At 32.9% G+C, this 14,550-nt stretch overlaps 2 protein-coding genes across 8 annotated transcripts in view; both read left to right on the forward strand.

Annotated features, from left to right (window-relative positions):
• Positions 1-13,185, forward strand: LOC110834060 (uncharacterized). Of its 2 annotated transcripts, XR_015535484.1 has the most exons (5): positions 1-889; positions 1,049-1,181; positions 1,649-1,778; positions 5,255-11,707; positions 12,127-13,185. XR_015535484.1 is itself a non-coding variant. In XM_022072846.2 (4 exons), the coding sequence occupies exons 1-4, from the start codon at positions 231-233 to the stop codon at positions 3,095-3,097; spliced, it is 1,008 nt and encodes a 335-aa protein (XP_021928538.1). In that variant the 5' UTR covers positions 6-230; the 3' UTR covers positions 3,098-3,705. The 2 variants fall into 2 exon arrangements, 1 of the variants encoding a protein (XP_021928538.1); XM_022072846.2 differs by lacking the exons at positions 5,255-11,707; positions 12,127-13,185 and adding an exon at positions 3,012-3,705 and having other exon boundaries at positions 6-889.
• Positions 11,567-14,550, forward strand: part of PICK1 (protein interacting with PRKCA 1) — a 17,395-nt gene continuing 14,411 nt past the window's right edge. Inside the window, exons 1-2 of one of the 6 annotated variants that reach the window (XM_087350328.1) lie at positions 11,567-11,707; positions 13,947-14,178. In XM_087350328.1, coding sequence (XP_087206454.1) covers positions 14,066-14,178 — 113 coding nt within the window. In that variant the 5' untranslated portion in view covers positions 11,567-11,707; positions 13,947-14,065. Of the gene's footprint in view, positions 11,708-13,946; positions 14,179-14,550 lie in introns of those variants that run through there. The other 5 variants (XM_087350329.1, XM_087350334.1, XM_087350332.1 and 2 more) reach the window with 5 other exon arrangements.

Here is a 14,550-nt window from a genome sequence, read left to right on the forward strand (position 1 = left end):
GACTTTCTATTTGTTACAGTATTTGCAGTATATTTAGTTTTGGTTTCCGTTGTAATATTTAAATATAATCCCTACCTAGTGTGATTAACAATTATATTTACGATTTTTAAGAGTATTATTTAATTTTGTTTAAGCTCAGCATGTTTTTGAGGGACTTTTATTCAAACCCGCGGTAATTTCTGTGCGTGTTGATTGAAGCACGTTGGTTAATAGCCAGATCGGTGTGCAATATGGCTGAAAGAAATAATAACGAGTTTGAAGGGAAGCAGAAAAACATACAGATATTGTATGAAAAATTTGTCATTTTAAATAGGGATTTACTGAACTTCGGTGTCAGTATTGAAGAGTTAAAAGAAATATGCTTCAAACGCAGAAAAACAGTTCACACTGTCCAAGGCTCCCAGAAAAACGCACAACATTCAAGTTTCATTGTAGCAGTCACAGTTGTTTGTGCTGTTTTAATCAGTATTTTACTGAAAATAATATTTGATTCTATAATAAAGAACACTCTCGGTACTCGATGTCTGTTACCGAACAACTACTTTATTTGGGAAGCAACAAGACCTGAGACGAATTGCAGTATGTGTGAGGATGTCAATAGTGTCCTGGTGTTTGGAAACGTTACTCGGGATGAATTTAGTAATTATGCATATTCCTCACGACCGATGTTAGTGAAGGGTGCAGCATTGCATTGGCCAGCAATGAAAACATTTACATATCACTTTTTAAAAGAAATTTATCAGAATGTTGAAGGTGCATATGAAAGTATTGAAGAAGAGTGTCAAATTTTAACATTCAAAACGGAGTTCAGATCATTGGAAGATGTATTTGCTATGCCAGAATCAAGGGTTCTGCTGGAAGAAGGTGAAAAGCCATGGTATGTTGGGTGGTAAGTATTGAAATTACAAAGAAAATACTTTGGATCATGTAGCAATAAGTTTCCTTGCAATTTCTGTAATCGGAAATGTTGAAGGTTTTGTGAGGAAGAAGTTCTGAGTTATGCATGCAGAAGTTACAGTATAGTATATATTGTGGATTTTATTTTCAGGAGTAATTGTCATCCAGATGTACTGGCTATAATGAGAGAGCATTATACTATACCACATTTTTTGCCAGAAGATGCAGAACATGCCCATATGGATTACATCTTTATTGGTTACCAGCAAGGGGCAGTGATGCATGTGAGTTAAATTGTTAAACCACTTTCTGGAAGGAAAACGGTCTTATGGTTCATTCTATGTCCGTTTACTGAAGGTTTACTAAATAAGTACTTAAATAATCACAGCATTTTCTTAGTAGCATATAAACCTGGCAATACATTTTTGGTAAATCAAGGTCAGAAGTTAAGGTAATTAATTCAAGGTGACCTAAAGAACCATGAGTGGCATGCTGAATTAAAGCTTCATATAAGAGCTATAAATTGGTACAGAAATTAGCTTCTTGTCCTTATTAGGGCCAGATGTGAAACTTCAAAATTCTGCAGGGCGCTAACATTTGATGTTACCACTCATCAGACCCATAACAGAACCTATTATTAAATATAATTTTGATATAATTGTAAAAGATTGGCTGAGTTAGGCATGTGTTCCACACAGTGCTTACTGCTTCTTTTACCACTTCTCTCAACAAAATGCATTATGCTCTGCAGATTGATTATATAAGTCGGCTTATGTGGCAAGCACAGCTAAGAGGCCATAAGACATGGAAACTTGTACCTCCACCAGATTGTGACCACATTTGTTCAGGAATCAGTTTCAGAGTTGATCCAGGTGACATTGGTAAGTTTAAGTGTAATTACATGTTCTATTTCTATATTTTAAATTCTGAAATTAAAGATAATAGTAATATGATAGCAGTTGTAAAACAAAGTAAAATTGTCTCCTACCACATATATTTTTTTGAAATGTATATAATGGTCATTTCAGCTAAATGAGTTGATAATGTCAGGATATAGTGAATTTAAATTGCACAATATGTAAATTATACCTTTGATCAGGCCTTGACAAATCTGGTCAACAAAGTTTATATGGCAGATGATATCCAATGAAAGCAAACTCCAAGAGGGAACTGCATTTTATTCATTGTAACAAGAATGAATTCTAATGAAATTGTCTATTGAAGTATTTTACCATAACAGCAAAGAAAATGGAGATTTTATATAATTTGTGATTTCTCCTAAAGTTGTTAAGCTTCACAGTGAGGTGTAAAGTGATTTTACAATGTGAGTGGATGATATTTGGAACTGGAGTGATTATCATTGTTATGGTTTTCAGTTAAGGTTGTGCCATTATATTCTTTAAGTATTTGACATTTTGTCATTGTTAAAGTTGTTACCCCAAGAAAGCCAAAATGGGTAAGCGATATGTTAAAGTAATTAAAAGTAATATTTAGTGATATATGTGACAGTACAATTCTTGAGATATCTTTGCATGCATTTGTTTCTTAAAGCACAAAATACTCTACAGATTTTGATGACATTTGGTATTTTCATTCTACTCTAAACACTGGCAGATGAATTTAGTGTTGGTTCATATTAGTCATTTACTAGAGTAGTATTTTTAAGAATCTACAAAACTAGTGAAATATTCAAGTAGCTTACTTGCTATTCTAGTCCTTTATCAAACGTATTGCATTTTACTACCCCCATATAATTTCATTTATGCCTTTATAAAAGTCCTTGATGTTTTGCTGTTACAGTTTCCTTCCTTCTTTTATTTGTTGAAGTTTGACTAGTTTTGTGTTTTAGACTGACATAGCTATACACATTTATTTGGTTGAAATAAAGGGTTCAACATAAAGCTGAGAGATGCCCCACATATTATTGAATCACTGAGGTAACAGTGCTGATAACATTAGGCATTAGGATCATTGTTTTTTGCTGGTTTTCTCAAAGCAGTCAAATTATACGATGTGACTGATAGAAATATAAAAAGAATGTAGCACACTAGGTTGCTTATCTGTTCATGTTTCATTTAGGTACTTTCTTTTACATTGTTATATGCCTGTTACAGTTCTGGTAGACACTCGGCAGTGGTACCATGACACTCACATAGATGCCGGCGAGATGAGCCTGACTGTTAGCTCAGAGTATGGCTAAACTTTATTCAGCATCAGATTTTGCTCATTATTCATCCCAAAGAATTTTCACAGGCACTCTTTGAAACTTTCTCCTGCTTAAAAATAAGTTTTCTTATCTGTTTAAAAGTAATTTTTGTACCAACTGTTTCAAGAATTTGTACAGATTTCTATGATACATTCTTTAAACTCCAGTCTGTAGACATGTCTCTATTCTTTCATTTATCTGAAACATTATTTGAGAGTTTTATAAGAAAATATGTTATTTTGTATGAAATATGTTTTAATTTTACCCTCGCTTGAAAAATGTACTGAAGATTGTTCACATGTATTTTAGGATTGGTCAAGGTATGAAGTTTTCATACACAAATGACAGTCTAAATTTATATTCATGTATAGTCTGCTGTGTTAAGCACAATCCAAAATCCATTCCTAGTCACTGAAGTTACTTTTAAAGTATAGAAATATATTGATGAGCACAAAGTGAAAGTGTTCAATATTTAGTCATGAAATGCACAAATGAAAAATGTTGTCAGCATGGTCAACTCTGAATTTTATGCAAGTGGATTATTCAGCCTTGTAATAAATTATCACAATTTTTCTGACACTTTGGGGGGGGGGGGGGCAGGGAAATTTATTTCTTAAACTTGTATAATTTAATTATACTGGTTAATTTCTGTGAGTTCTGCATTGTCTTCTCATTTCGTTATTTTTGTGATTTCTTTAACAGCAATAATTTAGAGTTGACTTGTTTCTTTCAAGTTTCACTGTAAGTATTGATTTCTGGAGTGGTGTAAACATTCAGCTACATAAGTGTTCTGCTGTACAATTTATATTTCAAAGGAAAGGAATGATTGGAGAAGGTATTAAAACATAAGAAAGGGAAAGAACCAAACAGAATACTCATCTGGTATATGAACAAGAAAAATATGATGACATTTTCTTTTTCACTCTTATGTTCACCAGCTACAGATGACTTGTACTTACTGATCATAAGCTGCTATGGCATAGCTTATGTCAGTTTTAAATTCTTTCTCTCTGCACATAATAATTGTAAATTTATTTGTGATCTAGTCTATAAAAATGAAATGCCAACCTCCAGATGATCAGGATGTGAGATTGGTCACTTCATTAGGGATTTGTTTTGGGCAAATCATTCCAAAAATGTTGTATTCACTCATTACTAAGTAACCATGGCAGTTAATACTGCATGCAGAAATATGTTATATGCTGGTGTACAGTGTTTTTTTCCCTATCTTATAATATGTATACAAATGGGGATGATTGCTGCTTTATTAACTTCTTGCAACTTTGGATTTTCAGAGCATAATTTTTTATTGTTGTAATAATATATTCAAGAGTTATATTTTTAAAAAGATGCCTTTTTATGTAAATTGGTGGTATGTACATAGTTTTGTTAATACCTTTCTTTAATTTAGCATATACACTTCCTAGTCATTTGTTTAGTAGTGATCTAAAGAATAATGTAAAAGTATCTCAGAATAATGTTTTGTTTCATGAAATTTGTCTTTTAATGTCATGCAGGAAATTTTGGTTTTAGGGAGCACATCAAAGTGGATTTTAATTTAGATATAGCTACATAATTGTTCACATGTGCATATTAACAGTTTTCATATTTTTCTTATTATCACTGTTACGTATAAGTATATTTCTGAAACATGTTTTGGGATTATATGAATGCCATATTTAATGAATTTGTGTTTATAGAATTTTATTTTAATAAATTTGCTGTCTAAAAGTATTTTTAGAGATTTACTGCTTACTGTCATAAGTAGTAAGTGGTATTACGTTTGATTGTGAAATTTTTTTATTATTTTAGATTAGTATTAAAATTAAATATTTTATGAATCATATTCAGTTACCAAAATATTTTTACATAAATATGTTATAAATTGTACTAAATATAGTTAGCATAAATAGTTGTGATTAAATCAGAACTAATTAGTCACAAAGGGAGCTTTATAGCAGACTATTTACAGAAATATATTATGAAATGTTGATATTTAGTAGTTACATTAATAGTAAGAATATGAAACAGGCTTATAGAAGTATCACTACTATACAGTATTTTAAGTAATAAAATATTATTAGGTTAGAAGATGGCTGTTTTCTGGGTTGTAGTGCCATGTAGTCTGGTAGAAGTTTACAAACGTTTCAGAGATCCTTGCTGCCTCCATCATCAGGTCGATGAGTTCAGACTACTTGGCGCTACAACCCAGAAGACAGCTATCTTCACTCTCACAGCTGTGGGAACCTCAAATCCTACTTAGTATTAGGTTAAACTTAAGAATGCTGTATGTGTAATGTACTTTGTGGATTGATGTCATGCTATATAGCTTTGGAGAGGGAGTCAGGAGTAGACTGAATCACTTTTGTGTTAACTACATATGCTCATGTAATACTGGATTTTATCCATAAAATGTGTTTGCACACAATACAAGATGCAAACAAAACACTGCCATAAATGATATAAACATTTCTAAAAGTATTACATATTCTAACCAAATTTCTTTAATAAAACATGAAAAATTTGTAATAAAACTAAAAAAATTTAGCAGTAATTCTTAGTTTAAATAAAATTTTAGTTTACATTGCATGAGATCTGGGGTTGTCACACTTGTGATAATGTATATTGTGGTCTTATGGGTTATGTTGTTTCATTGTCCCCATTTCTGGGTTTGAAGACTGAGGCAACACATTCCACTGAAACTCTGATAAGTACACTCAGACTACATGGTGATACAATCCAGAAGACCACAGTCCACATTTAGTTCATTTTGTTTTAGTGACCTAGAGTTTTTCAGTCACTTTTGCCAGTGGCAATTGAAAGTTGCAGCACTAGTCAAGATGATATACAGTGCATCCACTGATGAGGCTGAATGCAATTTTCACTTGCTGGCTCCTGGCAGGAACTGCATAACTCAGTGCCAAGTGCTAACAGCAGTTGCCACAAATTATTCACATAACAATGCAACTGTGCCTGACATCATGTTAAGTACTGGTTATTGTTATGTGTGGTTATGGTTTGATATACTGCTGAACAGCATGTTTTTCTGTACAAATCATTTATGAAATGTGGTTCTACTAGAAAGTGTTGGAGAAAATTTTGTTGGAAATTTTCCAGGTATCACAGTTCCAAGCACAACTGGTGCCCATAAAGTTATTAAGAAAGTCAAGTCTGCCATGTAACTTGTAGACAAGAAACCCGTTAAAAAGTGTCATATGCTTACTGAAAAAACTAGGCACTACTTTGCCTTGATTAAGCTAGGTTAGAACCCATACCTCAGAAATCACTGAGATATCTTGCTAGAGAGACAAAGCTTCTTAAACTTTAGCCATACAAGGTTACTGTAATGCTTTGCAATCATGTGACGTGACTAGTGGGATTAATCTCTGCAGCTAGTTTTTACAATTGCTTGTGATGATGAAATTGCACTCATTTGACTATTTGTTTCTGGTGAAGCATAGTTTATTTTGCGTGGACATTCTTCTCCCAAAGTAACTGGTACTGGAGTTTTGTAGATCCACAATGTTCCTGATCTTGTCTGCTGCAATTTGTAATTGTGGGATCATTTGAAGGACACAGTCTAAAGAATGAACCCCCATATGAAAGAAGAGTTAAAGGAAAACATAAAGTTAATTTTTTTAATTTTTCAGGAAGATGTATAGAGTGTGTGCTCATTCTGGACAGTATTTTCAGCACCTCTTATAAAAAAGGGAAGTTAATTTTATTGTTCTTATTGAGCGATACTTGACGTATCAGGAAAATCTTGCAATGCTAGGTGGTGAGTGCAGTTCCTGCTTGGAGCTTTAAAGTGACCATTGTGTTTAAGTTTGTCAGTAAACGCACTGTACATTAGCCAGTGTACAATTTTAATGCCATTTACATTCCTTGAACATTGGTGTAGTGAATTTACCCCTGTTGAAACTTCTTTCTGCTCCAGTTTAAAATGTGTTCCAATTTTGGTGGAGAATCAGTGTGAAAGTGCCAGTACACTCTCCACATTGCACATATTAAGAATGTTTTATATTATTGGCTTACAAATGAGAGCTTGTCATGTTATTTCTTATCTACTTTGTGTCTTATTGAGTAGTTTGGCAGATTTTTTTAAAACATTTTTCAGCCCTTCAGGTATTTAATGTTGACACCTAAAAATACCATTTTACCAGGTATAAAATTATTTTTATGCTGAAGATGTTAACATTTATGTCAGAGTGGCATGTGGATACCTGTGTGTGATTTGTAAAACTGAATAAAGTAACTGTATGAATGGCAGCTGTGCACCTGGTTCAGAACTGTAAAGTTGTAGGACTGCATGAATAATACAAGAAAAACACATGATCTCTTTATAGTAGTATCAGGATAAATTATATTTACAGTAAAATATCTAGTGCCAGTGTCAATTAGATCACTGTTTCTTATTTGCACATTACTCCCACCAATGCAAAGAAATTGTTGCTAAACACAAATTTCCAAGATTTCAGGTTGAAGTACAATTATTTGGTCCAGTAATGAAATAATTTTAGCCTGTCATCATCACCTTGTTATGAAATAAACTTGTACATATGTAAATTTTTATCATCTGTAATATTTCTGAAACTATTAACTCTGAAATGAATGTAGTCCGTAACAGTGCCTTGTGTTACATTACACTGCTATTCAAAAATCATTCCTATAGTGTAACCCATGAAACGTTTATTATCTTCATTACCTGGCTCAACAGTCAGAGATGGTTGAAATCAGGCCAGTTGTTCCAAAGTTTTGTGCAGACATACAAATAATCTACATTCACCCTTTTTGTATATTAGAGCATTTATATAAATAAATTTCTTACAGAAGAGTGCTCAAGAGACAATGTAGACAGGCATACATTTTTATAAACAAATTGGCCCCACACACATGGGTACTACATGAGCACATTTAGTGTTATTGTGCAGTGTGAGCTCAATATTGCAGTAATGTATTTGTAGAGGAAATGGAACTATCACATTGTAAACTGAGAGCTAACAGTGCCAAATATACATATTTAATAAATGCTGAAGGGAGGAACATGCTCAAAATCTTTCTAGATGTAATTACATTGTCAGTTACAGATTAATGTATGCATATCTGAATTAATGTTCTTTGTTATGGTAATAAGGAAACATTTTTGGATTATTATAATAAATCAATTAATTGCTTTTAATATTTTTAAAATATGCATGTGATCACACAGTATACAAACCTGCTTCATATTTAACGTGAATTTTCTTCTGTTGAGCAAATGCTATATGGTATTTTCATTTAAAGGTTTGTATTTAAAAATTTTCCTCATTTAATTTTCACTTATAAATGCCCTCCTTGATTAATCTCAGTTGATAAATTAACTCTTTTTTAAAAACAATCTTTTACACTTTAGCACTCAAATTCATTGCCCCCATAAACTGAACTGGGATTCCACTACTAGAAGAACTAGAAATAATTCTTCTATTTATATAAAGTACAGGTTTTTTAAGCGTTTGTAATAAACGTTTTTATGATGGATTGCCTAAACTGCATTAGTTTGTATTATGTGCTTTGTTTCAATCCCACATGCATAGTGGAGATTATATTTTGATATGTTATTTGCAATATCAAAAAGCAAACTTAAAACCATACCAATGTCAGTAGGTTGACAAAGTAATGATTTAGGCTAAAACATTCTTCTTTTCATGTAACATGTGCAAGTGTGAACTGTCATTACATTCTTTGTTTGAAATACTGTATCTGACAATATGTTAACATAAACTTCCACAACAATATCTCCTTCACCCAACCAGAACCCCTGTCATGCTGTCATTCATATGCATAAGAGCAATAGAATTTGTTATTGTAAATATTCATTTCAGTGCAGCCATGGTCAATATGCATTTCTCCATTTACTTGTTTCCAGTTTAAAGTGCTGATGAATGTGTACCATTTTAAAATGTTTACTTTACATTAGATACAAGTATGCAAACATTTTACATGAATTAATAATTTTTAATCATCTGGGAGTTCAGATGTGTTATGGAAAATTACTCTTAATTTATGCAGTATTTTTCAGGAACTCATCTATTGCATAATTGGAAAAATTACTGAATTAATGTCAGCTGGTCTTGTCTTCTTTTACCTGATGCTCACTTTAATTGGGGTAATACTGTTGTGTATATGAAACCTAAACAAAATGGATGTATAAGAAGTGAGTTCTTCTTGATCTGTATATTGTACTTGGATAAGAAACCATGCTGATTATGCCACACCCTCCATGCAATCTGCTAATGTTCACAAAAATATTTACATTGCATTGTATGATCAAATTTATGTTTTCATGCTACATACAAATTCTTTCTGTTTGCGGCTAAGGGTGAAGAGAGCGAGTATGTTGGTGGGTTTTAATTCAATTTGTAACATGTATTAAGTTATTATGTTACTATGCTCACGTGCCTAAACACCAACAGAAAGATGGCCAAAATAAAAAAGTCGTCATGTGCCAAATTTGCAAATGTACAATACTAAAGCAGGCCAGTTCTGTTTTATCTATTTGGTATTTCTTTGTATTCATTACACTTTATTAACATGTTTTTATCACCTTTTATTCTGTGCTGCATTTTTCAGTGGCAGTTATATTTAGAATGCTGAGATTAAAGTAGGATTGTATCGTGTTTTTATGTAGATATGCAATTTCTATTTAAATGTGGTTCTTCTGATTTGATGATCCTTTCTAGTAAAAGTTTGCGAACTATAAATATTACAATGCTTCCAATTTTTCCATTCCCCATCCCTCCAACCCAAAATATCTGCAGAGAAATTATTACATTAAATTCAAATAAACATGTGTTATAACAGTTTATTCTGTTTCTCACAGAAATACAACAAAATATGTTCCCATACTGAGTATGATAACAAGTAGGTCTTCATATCTCAGTTTTATTAGATGATTCCGTCCACAAAGAAGTGTGAATTAATTTGTCATCACTAGCTGACACTAGTCAGTAAAATCAGCTGAATTATCAGAATACTGTAGTATTCACCAGGAATTCTGATTTGTGATTGATATAGGGCAGAGGGCGGAGTTTAATGACTACATGTGAAATGAATATGCCTGTTGTTACATAAGAGAAAGTACTGGTTATTTCTTCACTTCTTAGATTACATTCACCTTAAATAACACAGAATATAAGTTTCAATAATAACAGCCTTATTATGAAATTTTCCTAATATTTTAAGATAGTATATGTATTAACTACCTCTCATGAAAAGGGAAAATTAAATCAAATATTTGGGTGGATAAAAGGGCAATAATTAGAGTTTTGTAGCTTCCAGTAACAAAGGAATAGCATTACTTTGTTATATGTATCAAGTTAGAGATGAGGAAAACATATCAATGATTTTGCAGCTTACATTATGGAATTTTGTTCAGTGAAGACTGCAGAGAAAGCAAATGTTTCAAGTTACTGCAGTTGTGTAAATATAAAAGTAAAATTGCTGTTTATTTGTACGGAGGTAAAGCTCCCTTAATTCTGTAGTAAGCAGGTGTAGGTAAGTAGTCAGTTTTGCAAGTTGTGTGGGAACATGAAGGTCATATATCCCAGAAATTCACCACATAGTAAGTTTGATGGGCACTTTATAATGGTTGTGGTAATGAGGGAAAAGTGTAAACTCCATCTGGTGGGAATATATGAAGCATTTCTATTGGGTTGTGTTGACTAAATATTAAGAGTTAAATTGCACAGATAAATTTTGAATTGTATTTAAATGATAAATGCAGTATTACTAATCAGGATTTGAGGTTCTGGTGGCAATGAGTACATTAATGGCTGTCTTCTGGGTTGTAGTGCCATGTCGTTTGGTAGAAGTTTACCAGCATTTCAGAGGTCCTTGCTGCCTCCACCATTGCCTTGATGATGCATGATCTCTAGTGTTGGTTAACTTCTACCAGACTACATGGCACTATAACCCAGAAGAAAGCTGTCCGTATGTTCCTAATACTTCACAAATTGTAGTGTTCTACAAAAAAAGTATGTGAACTTAATGATAGAAACATCTGAAAACATGAGGCCACCTAGCACAAATTTCGTAATTCATTTCTGCATATTGTGTGTACATATGTGGCACTTAAAGCGTCAAGTACTAACAATCAGTTGTAAGTTGCATCTTTTGACTTCTCTAGAATACTCGTAATTTTCTGTGGGAGAGGGCACGCTACTTTCATGTAACACCGCAGAGTGTATGAAATGCATTACAATATTCAAATTCATCGCCCTGATGATGGAGGCAGTTTGACCACTGAAACGTTGGTAAAGATCGACCAGACTACAGAAATCTTCATACTCTCCGCTGTGAAAACCTCAAATCTTACATGCAATAAAATATGTATACTTTGGACGCCCCTACATGGGTATACTCTATGGTTAGTAGTAACTTGGATATCTCGAAAGAAACATGTTTTCAATGTGTTATCTGTGGTGTAAATACACGTCATGTTATTTTGGTGGACGCTGTATTGTATAAATTAATCTACATATTATCATAGACGTTTTTCAAGAGTGATAATTATATATCTAATATGCTTGAGTTTGAAGATGATTATTTTTTAGAAGAAGATAAAATGTGAGTAGAGGACACTACTGCGTGCCCCGTCTTCCAGTAGTATTCCATCCCTACCGTCTCTAACGACACTTCCAAATTTGTTGTCATTTGTATTCCGTAAAATTATAATGTTCCAATTGATCGTCAGTCTCGTGCTATTGAATTTATAGTTGTACTATTAATAAATAACCCGTATTTGCCCTTTAATTTATCTTATTCTATCTCAAGTTTTAATTTCTAAGAGGTAATCACCAAGGTCATACTAATTATTTGTAAAAAAAATGCTGTCCAGTAACTTTATCTATATTATTTCTTTATTTAAGTTAAGATTATAACCCAGGTTCGCTCATGTGCAGGAAGGGTGTATCTCCGTGCACATCTGCGTCACCCCACTGTCCATTTGACTTAGAGCATTTTCTCTCATTCTTCCTCACATTCAGTGTGGCGTGTGTTGTGACCCAATACCAGTCCTGTGCTGAACATGGTACATAATTCAGAATGTCTACTCGAACTGAGTCTGATTAGTGACCAGTATTTCCCTTTTTCAATCAGCAGCAATAGTGAAGGACACTGCATATATAAAATGTACTGCTATATGTACTGGTTAGGTTAGATTAATTGTGTTATTAAGGTTAAACCAAAACGTGAAGGAACATTTTATAATACCATGAATATAAGCAACAGATGAGTGGGGTAGAGATGAAGGAGACACCAAATGGTAAAGGGTGGTGAAAGGGGGATTGGTGAAAAAGGAGGGAAGCAGTACCAGTTTCTTTAATGTTATTCCTAAATCAGGGGTCAACAAAAACTATAAACATGTTATTTGATAGGCTTAGTAATAGTCAGTAATTTATAATTATTATATTATGAAAAATTATAAAAATTGGCTGTCATGTGGTCACTATGGTTTGTCTGCTCTGTGAAAGAGGAATGACATGTATTTTCAGAAAACAGCCAAAGAAGTTTTGATTAGCTTATCATAAAAGGTAGTAAAATAATATGATCTTTTGTGGGTAAATGGCCTGCTATGTCATCATTGGAGTAAAAGATGTTGGAAATTTCTGAAACAAATAAAGAAATATGTTGGTTATAGAAGATGAGCTTCTTCACAGATTTAGAGAGTTGAGGAGGTGGGTGGCCTTGTCATGTTTCTGATGCTTTACCCGTGTTCAAGGGATTCATGCTACATTTTGAAACTATTGACTTTACAAAAGCTTCTGCATTAAAATTATGAAGATTGTATTTTCAAATCTGTACAGGTATTTTCTTGTTAATATATGTCGTTGTTTTTTCTTATTTTATGTACATGTCATTGGCTGATGAAGTTAAAATTCTTGTACAGTTTCCTCCAACATTTTTTGTCAGTGGCTATGGGGAAACAGATGTAATAGTATTTTATGAAAATTGCGTAATGTATATTGACACTGTGTAATCTGAGCTACTGAAAAAGCATTGTTAAATAAACTGTAAATCAATAATACATAATATATAAGAATTTATACTGGCTATTAATGTTGTGTGCAGGAGGCTTTTCCCCCACCCATTTCTGGTCACTTATTTCAAAGCTTCCACTTGCCTTCCCCTACTCCACAATCCCTTGTGACAACCATTCAAATGGCAACATAGTGTTAAATAAGGAAGTAGTAGAAGGAATAGGAAAAGAGGCTCAAGAAATTACACAAAATGCAATTTTAATGTAAAAATCTTGCATAAAACTTTTACAACTTCATTTATAGTTTGAATCCCATGAGATGAATAAAAACCAAAATGTGTAGGGAGGACGGATATTAATAAGTAGTTACACATGATGGTATCATAGTTGTACATACAGTAAATGTAAAGTAAAGTAAAGTTTGTCCCACTATACGCCATGTAGGTGTTTGGGGTGAGTGGAGGTATATCTCCTCTCTTTCTTGACCTCGGCACTAGATGGGGGTGAGTGGTCAGCATCACGCCCAGTTGTACATACAGTACTGAATAATAATACAGTGGCATGAATACCAGTATTAAAACATATTGTTGCATTTTTATGATAAGTATGAATTCAATGCAAATTAGAAGATTAATTTTGCTTAGAACAAAAGAAAGTAATAAGAGTAACTTGTTTTCAAAGAAGTATTGAAGTAGGAAACATATGTAGAAGTTTGTTAAAGCTCAGCTACATAGTCACTTTTGTTAAATTTTTCTTTGTATTCCTTTATGCATTTTTCTTTTCCATTTTTATTTTGTTTTTTAGTTTGTGTACTGAATTGTGTTTCAGCATGTATTTGTTGCAGTTGCACTTTTGACCTGCCTCCTCATCAGTTGTGATTTCTGCTTTGAAGTGGATATTTGTCATTTAGTTGCCTCATTCCCTACTTTACTGATTCTGCATTGTGAATGTGGCCCAGTAATTCAAGATACTTAGGTTACATACCATTGCAAAGGGCAGAAGTAGAATACAACTCTCTGCATGGTGATTCACGCCTGAAAGCCATCATGGAAGATCGAATGTATGTTGTTTTCATATCCTTATGTTTTCTTGTGAAGAATTGATTTTTGTTTGAAGCATTGTTCACCAATTTATATAATTCATTTTTTGACTTTCCTTTATCAAATTAGGACCTTAAGAGTGTACTCCTTAACACCAGTTAGTTAATGAGAATTACAAGAAAATGCATTATACCAACAGTAATATGTTGAACATTATCAATTGCCTGAGCTATATTTGATATGCATGACATTTGCACTTCAGGTGATTGTTATTGTACCAGATTTTATTACTTTTTTATTCAGCAGTGTTGCCAACCACACAACAAAAATATTCCAGTATTCCCCTTACTTTTTGAGTCTTCTTCATATATGAAATATATGTCAGACAACAT

This window comes from Zootermopsis nevadensis, unplaced genomic scaffold (assembly GCF_977971745.1).
Source record: "Zootermopsis nevadensis isolate Lab colony 2312 unplaced genomic scaffold, Znev_1.0 Znev_ptg000017l, whole genome shotgun sequence".
In the NCBI taxonomy this organism is placed as follows: Eukaryota; Metazoa; Arthropoda; class Insecta; order Blattodea; family Termopsidae; genus Zootermopsis; species Zootermopsis nevadensis.